Source organism: Myxine glutinosa, chromosome 1 (assembly GCF_964187855.1).
Source record: "Myxine glutinosa chromosome 1, kmMyxGlut1.1, whole genome shotgun sequence".
Classification (NCBI taxonomy): domain Eukaryota; kingdom Metazoa; phylum Chordata; class Myxini; order Myxiniformes; family Myxinidae; genus Myxine; species Myxine glutinosa.
Genome location: NC_136261.1, coordinates 172,630,094 through 172,645,694, shown reverse-complemented (window position 1 = coordinate 172,645,694; position 15,601 = coordinate 172,630,094). Strand labels below are relative to the sequence as shown.

Here is a 15,601-nt window from a genome sequence, read left to right as displayed (position 1 = left end):
TTGGAAGTAACGACCGAATGTATCTTTGTCAGACAGACAGACACCAAGTTGCGTATTTTAATATGATTTATGTACCAAACCATTCTCTGACACACAAGAGTATCGTCCAACCCGAAACAAAATAAGTTATTGATTAGAAAAAAGTTTTCCAAGAGTCTTAACATATCAGTAAATGAAGTGCAAAGGAAGCTCCTATTTATGTGCTAGATTCCTCAGATGGGTTTTGACTTTTTCCAAAGGGCGTTGAGGCCTCTCCGGGAAGTTGTGCTAAAGAGGAAAATACCCACATGATTGCTTTCTCTCTTTCTCTCTTTCTCTTTCTCTTTCTCTCTTTCTCTCTTTCCCACATGATTGCACGTTCTCTCTCTCTCTCTCTCTCTCTCTCTCTCTCTCTCTCTCTCTCTCTCTCTCTCGACAGAGAGAGAGAGAGAGAGAGAGAGAGAGACTTTGACTTTTCTTCCCCTTTATTACAAGGAAAACAAGTTTTACATGGTGAAGGATGTTTGTATAGGCATCAAAAGAAATAACCAGGAAGGAAAGGGGTAACAAAGAAGCAATATTTTAGATTTATAAATTGATTGTTAGAACACCACCAACCATACCACATAAGGATTGTTTCACACACCACCGATTTTTAAATAAAGCAGGATCTTGAGTTTCAAACTCAAAAAGAACACGCGATGTAACCAATGCTTTAAAAACAGTTAAAACGTCATCAGCTAAAACGTCAGTGTTCTGCAGTTTTCGTTTCCTCGATAAATAAATGGCAAGTTTTGCCTCAGAACACAGAAAGTTTGCTAAAAGACATTCATTTTTACATTGATACAAAACCTTAAAACCAAATATGAAAACACAATGTGTAAAAGTCAAACCGAGCCCCCGGATCACACGTGACAGGATTTTAAAAAGCGAGGCCAACCTTGAACATTCAATGAAAATGTGAAAAATGGTCTCTGGGGTGTCGCAAAAGGGGCACAATTCCGAGTTTTCAGGACATATACGGTGGGACAGGATGTTGCAAGGCAGGATATGGTGCGCTAACCGCCATTGTAGATCACCCGAGCGCTTGACAGTAGGTTCTTTGTACATCACCTGCCAGTTTATTGTTGTGAAACGGTTAGCTTGAAGCAGCGCTCGCCAATGAGCTTGTGGCTCTGCAGGTTTGCCAGGAAAAAGAGTGAGAACACATAGATTGTACACTGAGGATTTCTCCATCTGGTTAAAGAGCCTAAAACTTTGAAATAAAATTAAAAGATTTGGGAAAGGACATTGGGATCGATGGAGGGCATCTTCTATGTCTGGGTCCCATTTTAACCCGGTTTGCTTAAAGGTCCGTAAAATCACAGAGAAAATTCTGCCAATGACTCTGATGGACCTCACACTGGTGGCCACGGCAATGTCAGCAGCTGGCTTCCATCTATGTACAAAGGGGTTCCTGAGGTGTTTTACTCTGGTAACGCCGACATCAATAAACTTTTGCATAAAAGATCTGTCACTACAGACCCCATCAAAAAAAGAATTTAAAAATATTGGTTCATTTAAAAACATCTGAAGGGAGTAAGCACTGGTGTCGCGGCGAAAAGAAACAGCCTGCCACGCTTCCAGCATGCTTCGGTAGAACAACGGGACCAATGTCATATCCACGTGCTTCGCGTCGAGAAGAAAAAGCTCGTCACCATAGCCAAGTTTCCCAGCTTGCTTAAGCAAACAATGGGCAAAGGCTTTCCATGGGACGTCGGAGTATAGAAGCCTTCGTACTGAAAGGAGGCGAAAAGCCATCACTTTGCTCGTCACATCTATTAGCCCCTGTCCACCTTCTGCAGTCGGCAGGCTTAGTATTCCTGGCCGGAGCCAGTGCTTTCCCCCCCAGAAAAAATCTACAAAAGAGCTTTGAAGTTTTTTAAGGATAAAACCTGGGGCCTGCAGTGCTTTGAAAACATGCCAGAGCATTGATGCCGCGAGATTATTAATGACCAGAGTACGACCCCGGAAGGAGAGCTGCCTCAATAGTCCCCTCCATTTTATCAACCGCTGCTCAGTTCTGGTAATCAGCGACTCCCAGTTTTTTGAAATAAAATCTTGAGTTCCAAGAAAGACACCGAGGTAGTGTATTCCTTCATTGGTCCATACAAGCTGCCCTGGTAGGGTTGGAGGGGGAGTTTCATTCCGTGGACCTAAGTAAAAAGCTTTGCTCTTTTCCAAATTAACTTTAGTCGAGCTTGCCAGGCTAAATTCCTCGACAGACTAAACCAGAGCGCGAACATCGTCATCGGAGTACACAATTGCGCAGAGGTCGTCCGCATAAGCAATGGTCTTTACGGGATTTTCTAACGGCAGAGGATAAAACCCTTGTAGCCGTGTGCGTAAACGATGTAGTAAAGGTTCAATTGATAGGGAGTATAGAAGGCCAGACAGGGGGCACCCTTGACGAATACCCCTGGTAACAGGGAAAGGCTGACTTAAGATGTTATTAACTTTGAGCAAGCTAAAAATATTATTATACAATATTTTGATATAACAAATAAAATTTTCCTTAAAACCAAACCCCCGTAAAACAGCAAAGAGATAAGAGTGATCAATCGTGTCGAAAGCTTTTTCTTGGTCTAAAAACACCAGACCAACATTTCTATGTTCAGCAATACAAATATCAATCATGTCACGTACAATAAAAATGCTATCGTGTATTGTCCTTTTAGGAATGCAATAGGATTGATCGGGGTGTACAATCTCCCCAATCAGAGGTTTGAGGCGGTTGGCAAGAACTTTTGAAAAAATCTTGTAGTCCGTGCAGAGGAGCGAAATGGGACGCCAATTTTTAAGCTGCTGGAGGTCTCCTTTCTTAGGTATGAGAGCAAGTATAGCCCTGCGACAGCTGATTGGTAACAAGCCTGTTCGTAGGCTATCAACTAAGAGGTCAAGCAACTCAGGTCCCAACAAATCCCAGAAGGTTTTGTAGAACTCTGCAGGGATTCCATCAAGTCCAGAAGCTTTACCTGTGGGCAAAGTTTGCAAAGCAGTAAAGAGTTCGTCAAGAGTCACTTCCTTGTCAAGTTGTTGACATGCAGGTTCGGACAAGGTGGGCAAAGAAGTGGTTAAGGAACGAATCATGTCTTCTTTAGTGTTTCTGGCACAATACAAGTCAGAGAAGTATTGTTTTGTCAAGCTTCTGTCTTTTGGATCGTGTGTTGTTCGGCCTCCTGGTGCCTGCAGCGAAGTTATTTGCTGGTTTCTCTTTTTTCGTGCTTCCAAAGCAAAGAAAAACTTGGAAGGAGTATCAATAAAGCTGTAGTTCTCCATTCGTAGCCTTATTAGAGCCCCTATGGCTTGTTTTGCGCAGAGTTGAGCAAGGAGTGCTTTCTTCGTTGCTATTAGAGAACTAGTCCTTTCGGCACTGGGAGCTGGAAGGCTTGACTGGAGAGACAATATTTCTTTGGCAATTAGAGATTGCAGCGCAGATTCATTCTTTGTGCAAAAGGAACTATATTGCTGGCAAAAGGTCCTAATATGGGTTTTCGCATTGTCCCACCATTGTGTGAGGCAGGAGTAGGAAGGCTTCCGTAGTAGTAAAGCTTCCCAAAAGGCTCGGAAGGTGACAGGAAAAGCGTCATCTTGCAGAAAACTCACATTGAAGGTCCAATGGGCAGTGCCACGATTTCGAGCCGGGGAGAGTATATGAAGAACAACCATGTGATGGTCCGAAAAACCACTTGGGGTGGCGTCAACATGGTCTATGACATTTAGAGAGTCATTATTGATGTAAAATCTGTCTAGCCTTGCAAGAGATAACCGGCCATTTGCACATCGGCACCACGTGTATTGCCGTGCAGATGGGTTCTGGAGTCTCCATACATCCATAAGGGAGAATTTGGACAATGCTCTCTTTAAGGGTGTTGTACTTGATGGGTGGGGCTCTTCTCCATTACGATCAAGGGTGGGATACAGTGTGCAATTAAAGTCCCCACACAGACAAACAAGACCATCAAAATCAAGGTGTGTGAGGGACATTTCTAACTGTGTGAAAAAGACATCTTTCTGTGCTCGTACTGGGTGAATATACATTTATTAAAGTGTGTTTATAACCATTATAAAAGAAATTAACTGAAACTAAATGCCCTTTGGTAATCTCCTTAAAAGTGACATTTTCAGGACAGAAAGAAGGATTTAAATAAATAGCCACTCCAGCACTAGGACAGGTCAAGCTACTAAAGAACCACTGTCCTTTCATGATGCGAGTCCATTCGCTCATGCACGAAGAGCTACATCTTGTCTCTTGCAAAAGAGCAACATCGAAATGTTTTTGCTCGACAAGCAACTTTACCTGAGCTTTACGCAGGGGTGAGCGTCCCCCATTTATATTTAAAGTTACAACAGAGAAGGTCATGGTGTAGGTAGGGAAGGTTTATCATGTAAAGGGAAGTTAGGGTGTGCTTGTAGCTCTTTCCGAGCTTTCAATACACACTTTCTAAGGCGAAATACTTGTGACTCAGTCACACCAAGTTGTTCAGCCTTAAGGAGGAGACGTCTTGAGGAGTTTATAAAGCCGGACAGGTTCGGGAAGAAGGTTATAATTTTAACCTTTTTCTTTCGAAAGGTGTCCTGAAGAAACTTTAGAATTTCCGTGGGTGATAAATCATCATCACCCTCCAGTTCCTTGGCTATTGCTGGGTCATTCCAGACCTCGCTACTAGCACTAGAGGCAAGCGACGAGGCTCCATCTGAGTCGTAATCCGAAAGGTCTTCATTTTTTCCCCCACACACCGAAACCGATGCTCTCATAACGGGGATATCGTCTTCTACTAAAGGTGCAGCTGTTTCCACAGCGGGAGTTTTAAAAACCGTAACAGGGATTGACGTTTTTATATCAGAGGCTTTGCACTCTCCTTCTGGAGCTGCTACTTCTTCTGCCTCCATTACCTCAGACACTTCATCGTCAGCAGGGCGTGGGACGAGAGCAGGTTTATGGTTCTTGACTTTAGTTTCAGTAACCGGGGTGGTTACCACAACATCTTGGGGCATTGCGCTTGGTCCTTGTTCATGAGAGGAATGAACGGAAGCGTCTTCTTCCATTTCTGCAAACACACTGAACCTATTCTGCAGCAGAAGACCAGCTGCAGGAGCTTCTGTTTCTAAAAGAGAAACATTACGTTCATTCGACGGCGCTATCTTTTTCGAAACGCTCACCTGTATGTCCTCATTACCGCTTCCTCTTTTATAACTCCTCCTGGAGGACACGGTAGTAAAACCCGCGTCATCAGCCGGTGAATTATCGATTTCCGCGCTCGAATGTGAAGGCTGATCTGCCGTCCCAGACGCGCCATTATCATTGCGAAGATCGACATTTGGTTCTGTCCGTCTAGATGTGCCACTAGGATCGGCATTTGTTCCTGACTGTCTAGATGTGCCACCGGGTATACACTTCGGACAAGCACCTTTTAAATGTCCGAAGGCACCACACGTGAAACACGTCATTGTCTCTGTTGCGATGTACATTCGATAATTTCGATTTTCAACGACCAACGTAGCTGAGGCATTGAGCGATTGAGCATTGTTTTTTAACACCATGTAACAGTGCCGCCGGAAGGACATGATATGGCGGACTGTAGAATCCGAACGCAAACGGAAGGGAATCATGGAGATTTTTGACACCACGGTGCCAAACTGTGTTAAAACGGACAAAATCTGTTCGTTTTTAACAAAAGGCGGTAAATTAGATAAAGTGATTTTCATCGCCGGTGAGTCCAACATACTAACGTTAACGAAAATATCTGGCGGTAAGGACAAACCAGTTTCAACCGCCTGAGCGACATAGCGCTCCTCGGAAAGAAAAACAACAACTCGTTGGTTCATCTTTGAAGCTGCTAACACATTTTCAAAACCAACGAGTTCACCCAAGCCCATCACGACGTCATCGACCCGAACCCCGTCGGGTGGACTAACTATTACCCCATTTTTACGAGTAAGTGACTCGTAAATGCTTCTCTGCAAACGACTGTTTGCCATAGCGATAAATGAACCAAAACTAAGGAAAGATTTGAAAAAGCAAAACAAAATAGAACCTATCGCAAGCAAAGCCTGCAGGCGAAGGTAAAATGAAAAGAAATAGAATAAGGGAGCCGATAAACGACAATAATGAAAAACACGACAAGCAGAGCACAGGCCCGAAGAACACAAGGTTCTTTAGGACTCGCACCAAACTCACCGTGCGCGCTCTCTTTCTCTCTCTTGTCTCAACGAAGAAGGAAAACACGGGGAAAACTTCACAAACACGTACAAGGACACAGAGGGAGTGAAAAGGGGGATGGGAAAGGCAAACACACAGCACAGTACTCACAGCTCCTCACACACAGCAGCCATGATTGCCACACCCACGCACGACTCACCAACGACCAGCAGGGGGCGAGAGAGAGAGAGAGAGAGAGAGAGAGAGAGAGAGAGAGAGAGAGTGAAAGAGCAGAAGAACAAGATTTTAGGACCCATGGGCTGATGCCGTCAGGTCCAGTTGCAGAATCAGAGTCGAGGGTTGACAGAAACTTTTCCACCTTGTCAGGAGGAAAGGACACAGAGTCCAGGAGCAGCTGGGTACGACTGGGTATGGTGGGTACAGAGAGGGATGGGTTTGGGACACAAGATTTAGAGGCAAACACAGAGTTGAGGCATTCAGCTTTTTCACGCGCGGAGTCAGCCGTGTGGCCATTTGAGGTGAGGGAGGGGATGGAGGGGGAACAAACACCAGAAACAGATTTGACCAGACGCCACCAGGATTTGGAAGAGGGAGACAGATAAGAGTTCGGTCCTGAGAACGGAGAGATATTGTTTCCTGGCTCTCCTGAGGGTGGACACACACTTGTTTCGGGCTTTGTGAAAGGAAATGAGATTTCCTTCCGTTGGATTTGCTTTCCAGGAGACGAAAGCAAGTTGTTTCTGGGTAATAGCCTCACCACAAGATTCCGTGTACCATGGACGGGAGGAAGGGTATGACAACTGAAGACGAGATGGGATAAATCTGTGCATGAGAGAGAGCAGTTTACTTTGGAAGAATTCCCAGGATGAGTTGATGTCAGAGGCGGTAGAGATGGGAGACCAGTCCAGATGATTGATGGCTGCTTGAAGACCATGCCAGTTGGCCTGAGTGAAATGCCAGACTCGTCGACGCTGAGGAGGCTCTCTGAGAATGGTCAGAGAGATGTCCACTTTAACAAGCACATGATCAGATGAGCCGATTGGAGCAGAAGAAGAGCAGCAGACATTTTCAGGGAAGTTAGTCATAACCAAGTCCAGAAGAGAAGATGCTCCGTTGATTGAGATCCGGGTCGGGAAATTGACAGATTGTGTCAGTCCCAGTGAGTCACAGAAGTCCTTTGCTGAAGTGCCATGGCTGGTGAGAGAGGTGCCCACACCCAGCCAACTGGCATGGTGACAATTGAAATCACCACATATGAGGAAGAGAAAGTTGGGATGGGTAGATAGAAGTTGGTCTTTCTTTTTCTCTTTCTTTCTCTTTCTTTCTTTCTCTTTCTTTCTCTTTCTTTCTTTCTTTCTCTTTCTTTCTCTTTCTTTCTCTTGCTTTCTCTTTCTTTCTCTTTCTCTCTCTTTCTCTGCCTTTCTTTCTCTTTCTTTCTCTTTCTCTCTCTTTCTCTCTCTTTCTCTCTCTTTCTTTCTCTTTCTTTCTCTTTCTCTCTCTTTCTTTCTCTTTCTTTCTCTTTCTCTCTCTTTCTCTCTCTTTCTTTCTCTCTTTCTTTCTCTTTCTCTCTCTTTCTCTCTCTTTCTTTCTCTCTTTCTCTCTCTTTCTCTCTTTTTCTCTCTTTCTCTTTCTTTCTCTTTCTCTCTCTTTCTCTCTCTTTCTCTCTCTTTCTCTCTTTTTCTCTCTTTCTCTTTCTTTCTCTTTCTCTCTCTTTCTCTCTCTTTCTCTTTCTCTCTCTTTCTCTTTCTCTTTCTTTCTTTCTCTTTCTTTCTTTCTCTTTCTCTTTCTCCTTTCTCCTTTCTCCTTTCTCCTTTCTCCTTTCTCTTTTTCTCTTTCTTTCTCTTTCTTTCTCTTTCTTGCTCTTTCTTGCGCTTTCTTGCTCTTTCTTGCTCTTTCTTGCTCTTTCTTGCTCTTTCTTGCTCTTTCTTGCTCTTTCTTTCTCTTTCTTTCTCTTTCTCTCTCTTTCTCTCTCTTTCTCTCTCTCTCCCCACTGAATAGCTCCCCATTTGATTGTGATCGCTTGCAGGGGGGGCATACACAACCCCTAACCCCCTTGGGATCCTAAAAGGAATCCCTTTCCAAATGAGATTTATTCTTGCAGAAGGTGGGTTGGGGTGGATTGATTGGGGTAGAAAAGATAAAAGGTTTTTGATGGGGGAAGATAAGAGATGGTGGTGAACATCTGTTTTAAAGACCTGGAGGGTGGAGTGGGATTGAAGAGAGTGAGGAAGTTTGTTCCAGAGGCGGGAGAAAAGAGGAATGAAAGAGTGAAGGTAAGCAGAGAGTCTTGATTTTGGCAGTTTCACCAAATAAGTTATTTAGGGCATATTATGGCTTTAAGTTTAAGGCATAAAATGGTTGCATACAAGGCATACAAGGTCGCAAGTCTGTTTGTTTATCCTCGTCATGCTGTGCAATGGGGTTCAAATTGGTTTCTGTTGTTGTAATATATAATACTGTATTTAACAATGGCATTCATTCAAAGGAGTATTGATGCCAATCAGTTTTTCACTTGTTGCTTTATTTTCATTCTACCCTCACTAATCCTCTTCCCCCACATCTTTATTTGGATGCATTTCTGTACATCTAGGTGTCTGCAATGTGGACCAGTCAAACCATGCTGGCTACACAGCACTCATGCTTGCCTCACTTGCTGCTCCGACACGGAATGATGATCTGGCCATTGTACAACGAATCTTCAGCCTTGGAAGTGTCAACACCAAGTCCAGCCAGGTGCATTTTCCAACGTTTTGGTCCTGTTTTTTTCAAAAATAGCAAAATTGTTCGAATTGAATCCTATCTCACATTTGTAATCAGTAGGTCTCATCAATTGGCAGATCATTAAAGATGGGATTTCAAACAATCAATATTCCTCCTTATTTAGCTCTATAGGCAATTGGAACTACAAACGTACTGGTATTTACACTGCATTTATAAAGCTATTCATTAATAAAAGGATTTTCTGATTTCAGACTACACACATTTTAACAACAGCCTTACTATAACTTTTCATGCAAAGGTTTTTTTAGGGGAGAACATTTTCGTGTGTGTGTGTGTGTGTGTGTGTGTGTGTGTGTGTGTGTGTGTGTGTGTGTGTGTGTGTGTGTGTGTGTGTGTGTGTGTGTGTGTGTGTGTGTGTGTGTGTGGATACAGTGCATTCAGAAAGTATTCAGACCCCTTCACTTTTTTCACATTTTGTTATGTTGCAGCCTTATGCTGAAATCGTTTAAATTCATTTTTTCCTTCATCAATCTGCACTCAATCCCCCATAATGACAAAGAGAAAACAGGATTTTAGAAAGTTTTGCAAATTTATTAAAAAGAAAAAATTGAAATATCACATTGACATAAGTATTCATACCCTTTGCTATGACACTTGAAATTTAGCTCAGGTGCCTCCCATTTCTCTCGATCATCTTTGAGATGTTTCTACACCTTGATTGGAGTCCACCTGTGGTAAATTCAATTGATTGGACATGATTTGGAAAGGCACACACCTGTCTATATAAGGTCTCACAGCTGACAATGCACATCAGAGCAAAAACCAAGCCATGAGGTCGAAGGAAATGCCTGCAGAGCTCAGAGACAGGATTGTGTCGAGGCACAGATCTGGGGAAGCCTACTAAAAAAAATTCTGCTGCATTGAAGGTTCCCAAGAGCACAGTGGCCTCCATAATTCTTAAATGGAAGAAGTTTGGAACGACCAGGACTCTTCCTAGAGCTGGCCGCCCGGCCAAACTGAGCAATCGGGGGAGAAGGGCCTTGGTAAGAGAGGTGACCAAGAACCGGATGGTCACTCTGGCTGAGCTCCAGAGATCCTTTCTGGAGATGGGAGAAACTTCCAGAAGGACAACCATCACTGCAACACTCCACCGATCTGGGCTATATGGCAGAGTGGTCAGACGGAAGCCAAACAGTTCAATCTTGGTTTCATCAGACCACAGAATCTTGTTTCTCACAGTCTGAGAGTCCTTAAAGGTGCTTTTTTACAAACTCCAAGCGGGCTTTCATGTGTCTTTCACCGAGAGGCTTCCGTCAGCAAAGGGTATGAATACTTACGTCAATGTGATATTTCAGTTTTTTCTTTTTAATAAATTTGTAAAACTTTCTAAAATCCTGTTTTCTCTTTGTCATTTTGGGGTATTGATTGTAGATTGATGAGGGAAAAAATGAATTTAAACGATTTCAGCATAAGGGTGCAACATAACAAAATGTGAAAAAAGTGAAGTGGTCTGAATGCAGCGTGTGTGTGTGTGTGTGTGTGTGTGTGTGTGTGTGTGTGTGTGTGTGTGTGTGTGTGTGTGTGTGTGTGTGTGTGTGTGTGTGTGTGTGTGTGTGCCAACTGTAAAATGTCCAAGAATTGTCCCTTTAACATGGGTTGTGTAGATCATCCTACAGTAGGGTTTGAAAAACCTATTGTGCTTACTTAATCTCTTAATCTTCAAGTAAATGATGCAAATAAACTCAGTTGGTATAAATTAAAAAAAAACACCTTTAGAGGCCATTTTTCCCCGCAAGCAGGGGTTGGCCTTTTTCGGGAACTGTGGTTGTTGTTGTTTTTCGGTCCCCTTTTTGAAGCAATATTTTACGGCCGGATGCCCTTCCTGACGCCAACCCTTTTTGCCGTTGTTGGTATGGGCCAGCAATATCAATGCTCCAAATTGTCAACATGATTTTCTTTAGAATATGAGCTACTCAGATAACAAACTTTATGTTTTATCAATGTGTCTCCATGGACGACTCGCATTCCCAAATTTTCCAGTTATGGAAAAACACTTTGCTGTCATATGGAATCCCCTTCAAGTTAGAAAGAACAAATAATTTATCAGTGCTGTGGTTGGATCGAGCTAATTCATCTGGTTCAGTCCCACATTATGAACTAATGGAGTAATTATTTTGGGTTTCTAGTGATGTATCGAGTCTTTTGATGCAGTAATTTGAGAAACTAGTCCTACACCTTACAACATCCCAATACAGCACAAGCTAGCAAAGACAGGTGGAAGGGATTGCAATGGGCTGTGCGCTTCCTGTTGTTAATGGAAAGGCGAATAGGAGAGCAGCTGATGCCACCACTTGGGTCTTTATGACACTTGTTGACCCTGATGGCATTTTTGGGAGGATATAAATCAAACATTGTTAAATCTACTATGGGAAAGTACGGTTTGTTGAAAAATGAAGTTTAATACCAAGAAAAGTTTCTGGTGCTGCACAAATTAAAATCTACAGAAGAGCAATTTAAAGGACCACAATATAAAGAGCTTCGGAAGATTTTAGTCTTTTCTTTTTTCAGGAAGAGATTGGGGTTGGTGTTTTTGTTGTATAGCCCCAGACAGTTCTCTCAAACAAGCCCGCGGCATGGAGACAGCCGATCGATCTCCCAGGATTGACCCAGAGATCCCCACATCCAGGATGGTGTACCCCCACCTTCACAAAGTCAGGGCCATGGGAGAGGTAGAGGGGTAGAGAGAGGGGTGGAGAGAGGTAGAGAGAGGTAGAGAGAGGTGATGTGAGAGATAGATAGGTGATGAGAGTGAGAGAGGTGATGAGAGTGAGAGGTGGAGCGAGAGAGAGAGGGAAAGGGCCAGGCCGGTCCATGGGGACCAATCTGCTCTCTGACTCTGACCGCTCTGCCCTGACGAATCCGGGCAGCATGGAAGAATGGGCAAGATTAGAAATTGGTATTGGAGGTTTTAGCACATTATAGGATGAGGATAGCATGTTCGCACATAAATTCAAGTTGTAGTGTGAACATCATGTGGTTTTTTTTGGGGTTTTTTAATCAAGGCTTCCATAGCCAGTATAATGATGTATTGTGTAGTTCCAGGAAGGGTTGGGCACCTTGAAGGACAAGTGAAAAATTAATAGTTCATTAGGATATGCCTTTATGTCCCCGTCCCTCCCTCATAATAATTGCTTTGAATGATGAAACAATGGGATCCACAATTATGGCTTATGGGACTATTCCCACCCCCACACTTTTTTTAATGAAATTGCTACATTTCCCCCTCCACTTTCCCCAGATCAGTTCTTCATTTTTGCACATTTGTGGTATCGCCCAAGGTCAAACTGTTGGGGAAAACCCTTCAGGAAATGCAAATAACATAATTCTAGTTGCTAAATATATGTAACCTGACATTTTCTCAACTGCTTTGTTTTCGAATTCTATTTCGTTTTTAGTGTAAAATTTTAAATCCTGAATATATATTTAAAATGCCACACATGAGCCAAGCGGGAACGTATATCTCTTTCCCTTGTTCATTTGCCAATAATTCTACATGGCAGATATTGTGAGCACATGGCAAAATGCACCAGGTCATCCGCTCATGGTAAACTTTTATCTCCTCAAAAGATCGAATATCAGTTTCAAAAGTGGTGGTTGCATCCATTTGTGGCTAAATCCATACAGCAGATTTTCAAAACCAACATATAACTTGCAGACACAAAAGTGTGCTTCCTGAAGTGCCATCTTCTTGGAGCAGACAAGACACCTGACAGGTGGTGTCGTCCACCTACTTTTCCTGTTCTGGGTTCAATTACCAACCTGACTATACAGTCGTGGCCAAAAATATTGGCACCCTTGCACTGTTTTCAAATAACTCACACCTTTCTCTAAAAAAAAAAAAATTTCAATTGACATAAGTATTTGGTCTCCACAATTCTTTATTTCACTGTTAATATTACAGAACCTTTGTTTTTGATTCAGAACTTAGTATATCCTTTTAAATCAGAAAATAAAAACAAATGGCATTGACAAAATTATTGACACCCTTGACTTGATATTTGGTAGCACAGACTTTGGACAAAATAACTGCAGTTAAGTGCTTCCTATAGCCATGAATGAGCTTCCTGCACCTCTCTACTGGCAGTTTGGCCTACACCACTCTTCATGTGCAAACTGCTCCAGTTCTCCCAGATTTGAAGGGTGCCTTCTCCCAACTGCTGTTTTCAGATCTCCCCACAGGTGTTCAATGGGACTTAGATCTGGACTCATTTCTGGCCACTTCAGAACAGTCCAACGTTTTGTCTTGAACCATTCCTGGGTGCTTTTTGAAGTGTGTTTTGTGTCATTGTCCTGCTGCAAGACCCATGACCTTCGACGGAGACCCAGCTCTCTGACACTGGGTTGAACATTGCGCTCTAAAATGCCTTGTAATCTCCTGATTTCATGATGCCATGCACACATTCAACGTACCCAGTGCCGGAGGCAGCACAGCAACCCCAAAACATCACTGAACCTACTCCATGTTTGACTGTAGGGAAGGTGTTCTTTTCTTTGAAGGCTTCATTTTGTTTTCTGTAAACATACAGATGATGTGCTTTACCAAAAAGCTCTAATTTGGTCTCATCTGTCCACAGGACGTTCTCCCAGAAGGATTTTGGCTTATTCAGGTGTGTTTTGGCAAACTCCAGTCGGGCTTTCTTATGTCACACTCTCAGTAGTGGGGTCCTCCTGGGTCTCCTACCAGAGAACCCCCTTTCATTGAGTTGGTGACAGATGGTGCGAGTTGAAACTGTTATACCTTGTATCTGAAGGTCAGCTTGAATCTGTTTGGTAGTTGGTCGAGGTACTTTCTCCACCATTCGAACAATCCTTTGCTGCAATCTTCAATCAAGTTTTCTCTTGCGGCCACATCCAGGGAGGTTGTCTACAGTGCCTTGGGCCTTAAACGTCCTGATAACATTGCGTACGGTGGACACAGGAACATCAAGGTCTCTGGAGTTGGACTTGTAGCCTTGAGATTGTCCATGCTTCGCTACAATCTTGTGTCTGACCTCCTCAGACATTTCCCTGGTTTTCCTTATTTTCTCCATGCTCATTGCGGTACACACAGTGACACAAAACAGCAGAATGACACCTTTTCTCTTTTCAAACTGGTTGAATGAGTGATTTTTATATTGCAGGTACCTGCTATAGGTGAGTTCAATTCCAAAGTAAAGGAGAATCACCTGCTTGAAATCGAATTATTTCTAACAACTTCTAAAAGGTGCCAATAATATTGTCCGGGCCATTTTAGGATCTTTGTGTGGAATAAGCTGAGATTTGGTACTTTTTTCAGCTTTTTTTGTTTTGTTCCACTGCAAACCAAAGAAATACATATGTGGATACCTAAATATTTTTTGATTTCAACAATTTTCTGGAAAAATGGTGCATTGTTTGAAAAAGTGCATGGGTGCCAATATTTTTGGCGACTACTGCATGTTGTCACTCCGGTGGCAGTTCGCAGGTATGGTATTGCATCAGTGAAATTGCTCGCCATCAAATTAGATGGGATGTGAAGTTGAGTGTCCCGTCAGCTGGCATGGAGATCCACGATGGTTTTCTGCCACACTTGTACAGTAGTTACCATGAAGTGATATAATATTATCTCCTCTTCAAAAAAAAATTGCATATCAAACCTTCCAATTATTTTTTGTGGTTAACCTTTGGCAGAGGTGCACTCCTGGAAACTCATTGGTCTGAACTATCTGATAATTGTTTTGGGCTGTACATCTTCAAACTGGTTTCCATGACTGTGGGCTGGAGTGCAATGCATCTGATTCTCTGTGAGCTGGAGCTGTGTTGTCTAATCTATAATCCAAATTCCTGATGGTTACATGTGAGAGGATGCTGAGGAGCAGAGTTTGCTTTTCTCCCACCAGAGGCATGTTTGTGGCTTTGCATTCTCTTATTGCATCATAGTATAATCCCTTCGGCTCTCCCTCTCTACACCCTCTTTATTCCCATCTGAAACTGCCTCGCCAAGACTATCCAACCAATTATTTGAGACTGCTGTGATGGTTGATGCCATATTATGCAAACTCCATTTTGAGCTTCCGGATATGTTTAGTCTATTCCTCTTGGCATTGTGCAAGTACTCGTATCATATTGTATCATGTGCTAGAGAGTGTGTCTCTGTGCATATGAGGATATATATTCCTCTGCTCAGTGTTTGCTTTTTGCAAATATAGGTAGACATGTTTTTTGCAATAAGCAGGTCAATAAGTATGATGCTAAACAAATGGCATGGCTCATTTAAGTTATTTTGCTGTCACAAGTTGTGGGTTTCGCCATGGATGTTGATGGCGGTGTCTAATAAGTTATTGTTGGAGTAGAATTTATTCGTATCAACTATGTCAGACTGCTGCTTTACTGATCCTTGAGGGTTCTCCCAGCTTACCCACCAATCACAAGATTTGTATTCTTTCTTTTTTTGTGTACAGACTATTTATGGAGCAGTTAAACGACAGAAGGAAGCAACTGCAGACTGGTAAATCAAAGGGGAATAGGGAGACGAAAACGAAAAAGTGACCTGGACAGAAATATCTGAGAAATATTTTTGAAGCTCTTTGATAATGGTATTGGAGCTGTTGGGAGCTAGGGTGGGGTACGTGGGACTGGAGTGGTAATTGAGCGATGTAATGCAAAGGTGGAAAGTGGATT

The 15,601-nt window shown here is 42.8% G+C and overlaps 1 protein-coding gene across 5 annotated transcripts in view; it reads left to right on the top strand.

Annotated features, from left to right (window-relative positions):
* Positions 1-15,601, top strand: part of LOC137411728 (KN motif and ankyrin repeat domain-containing protein 1) — a 160,102-nt gene that overhangs the window by 96,440 nt on the left and 48,061 nt on the right. For all 5 annotated transcript variants that reach the window (XM_078780205.1, XM_078780181.1, XM_078780188.1 and 2 more), the window contains exon 8: positions 8,772-8,914. In XM_078780205.1, coding sequence (XP_078636331.1) covers positions 8,772-8,914 — 143 coding nt within the window. The remainder of the gene's footprint in view (positions 1-8,771; positions 8,915-15,601) is intronic.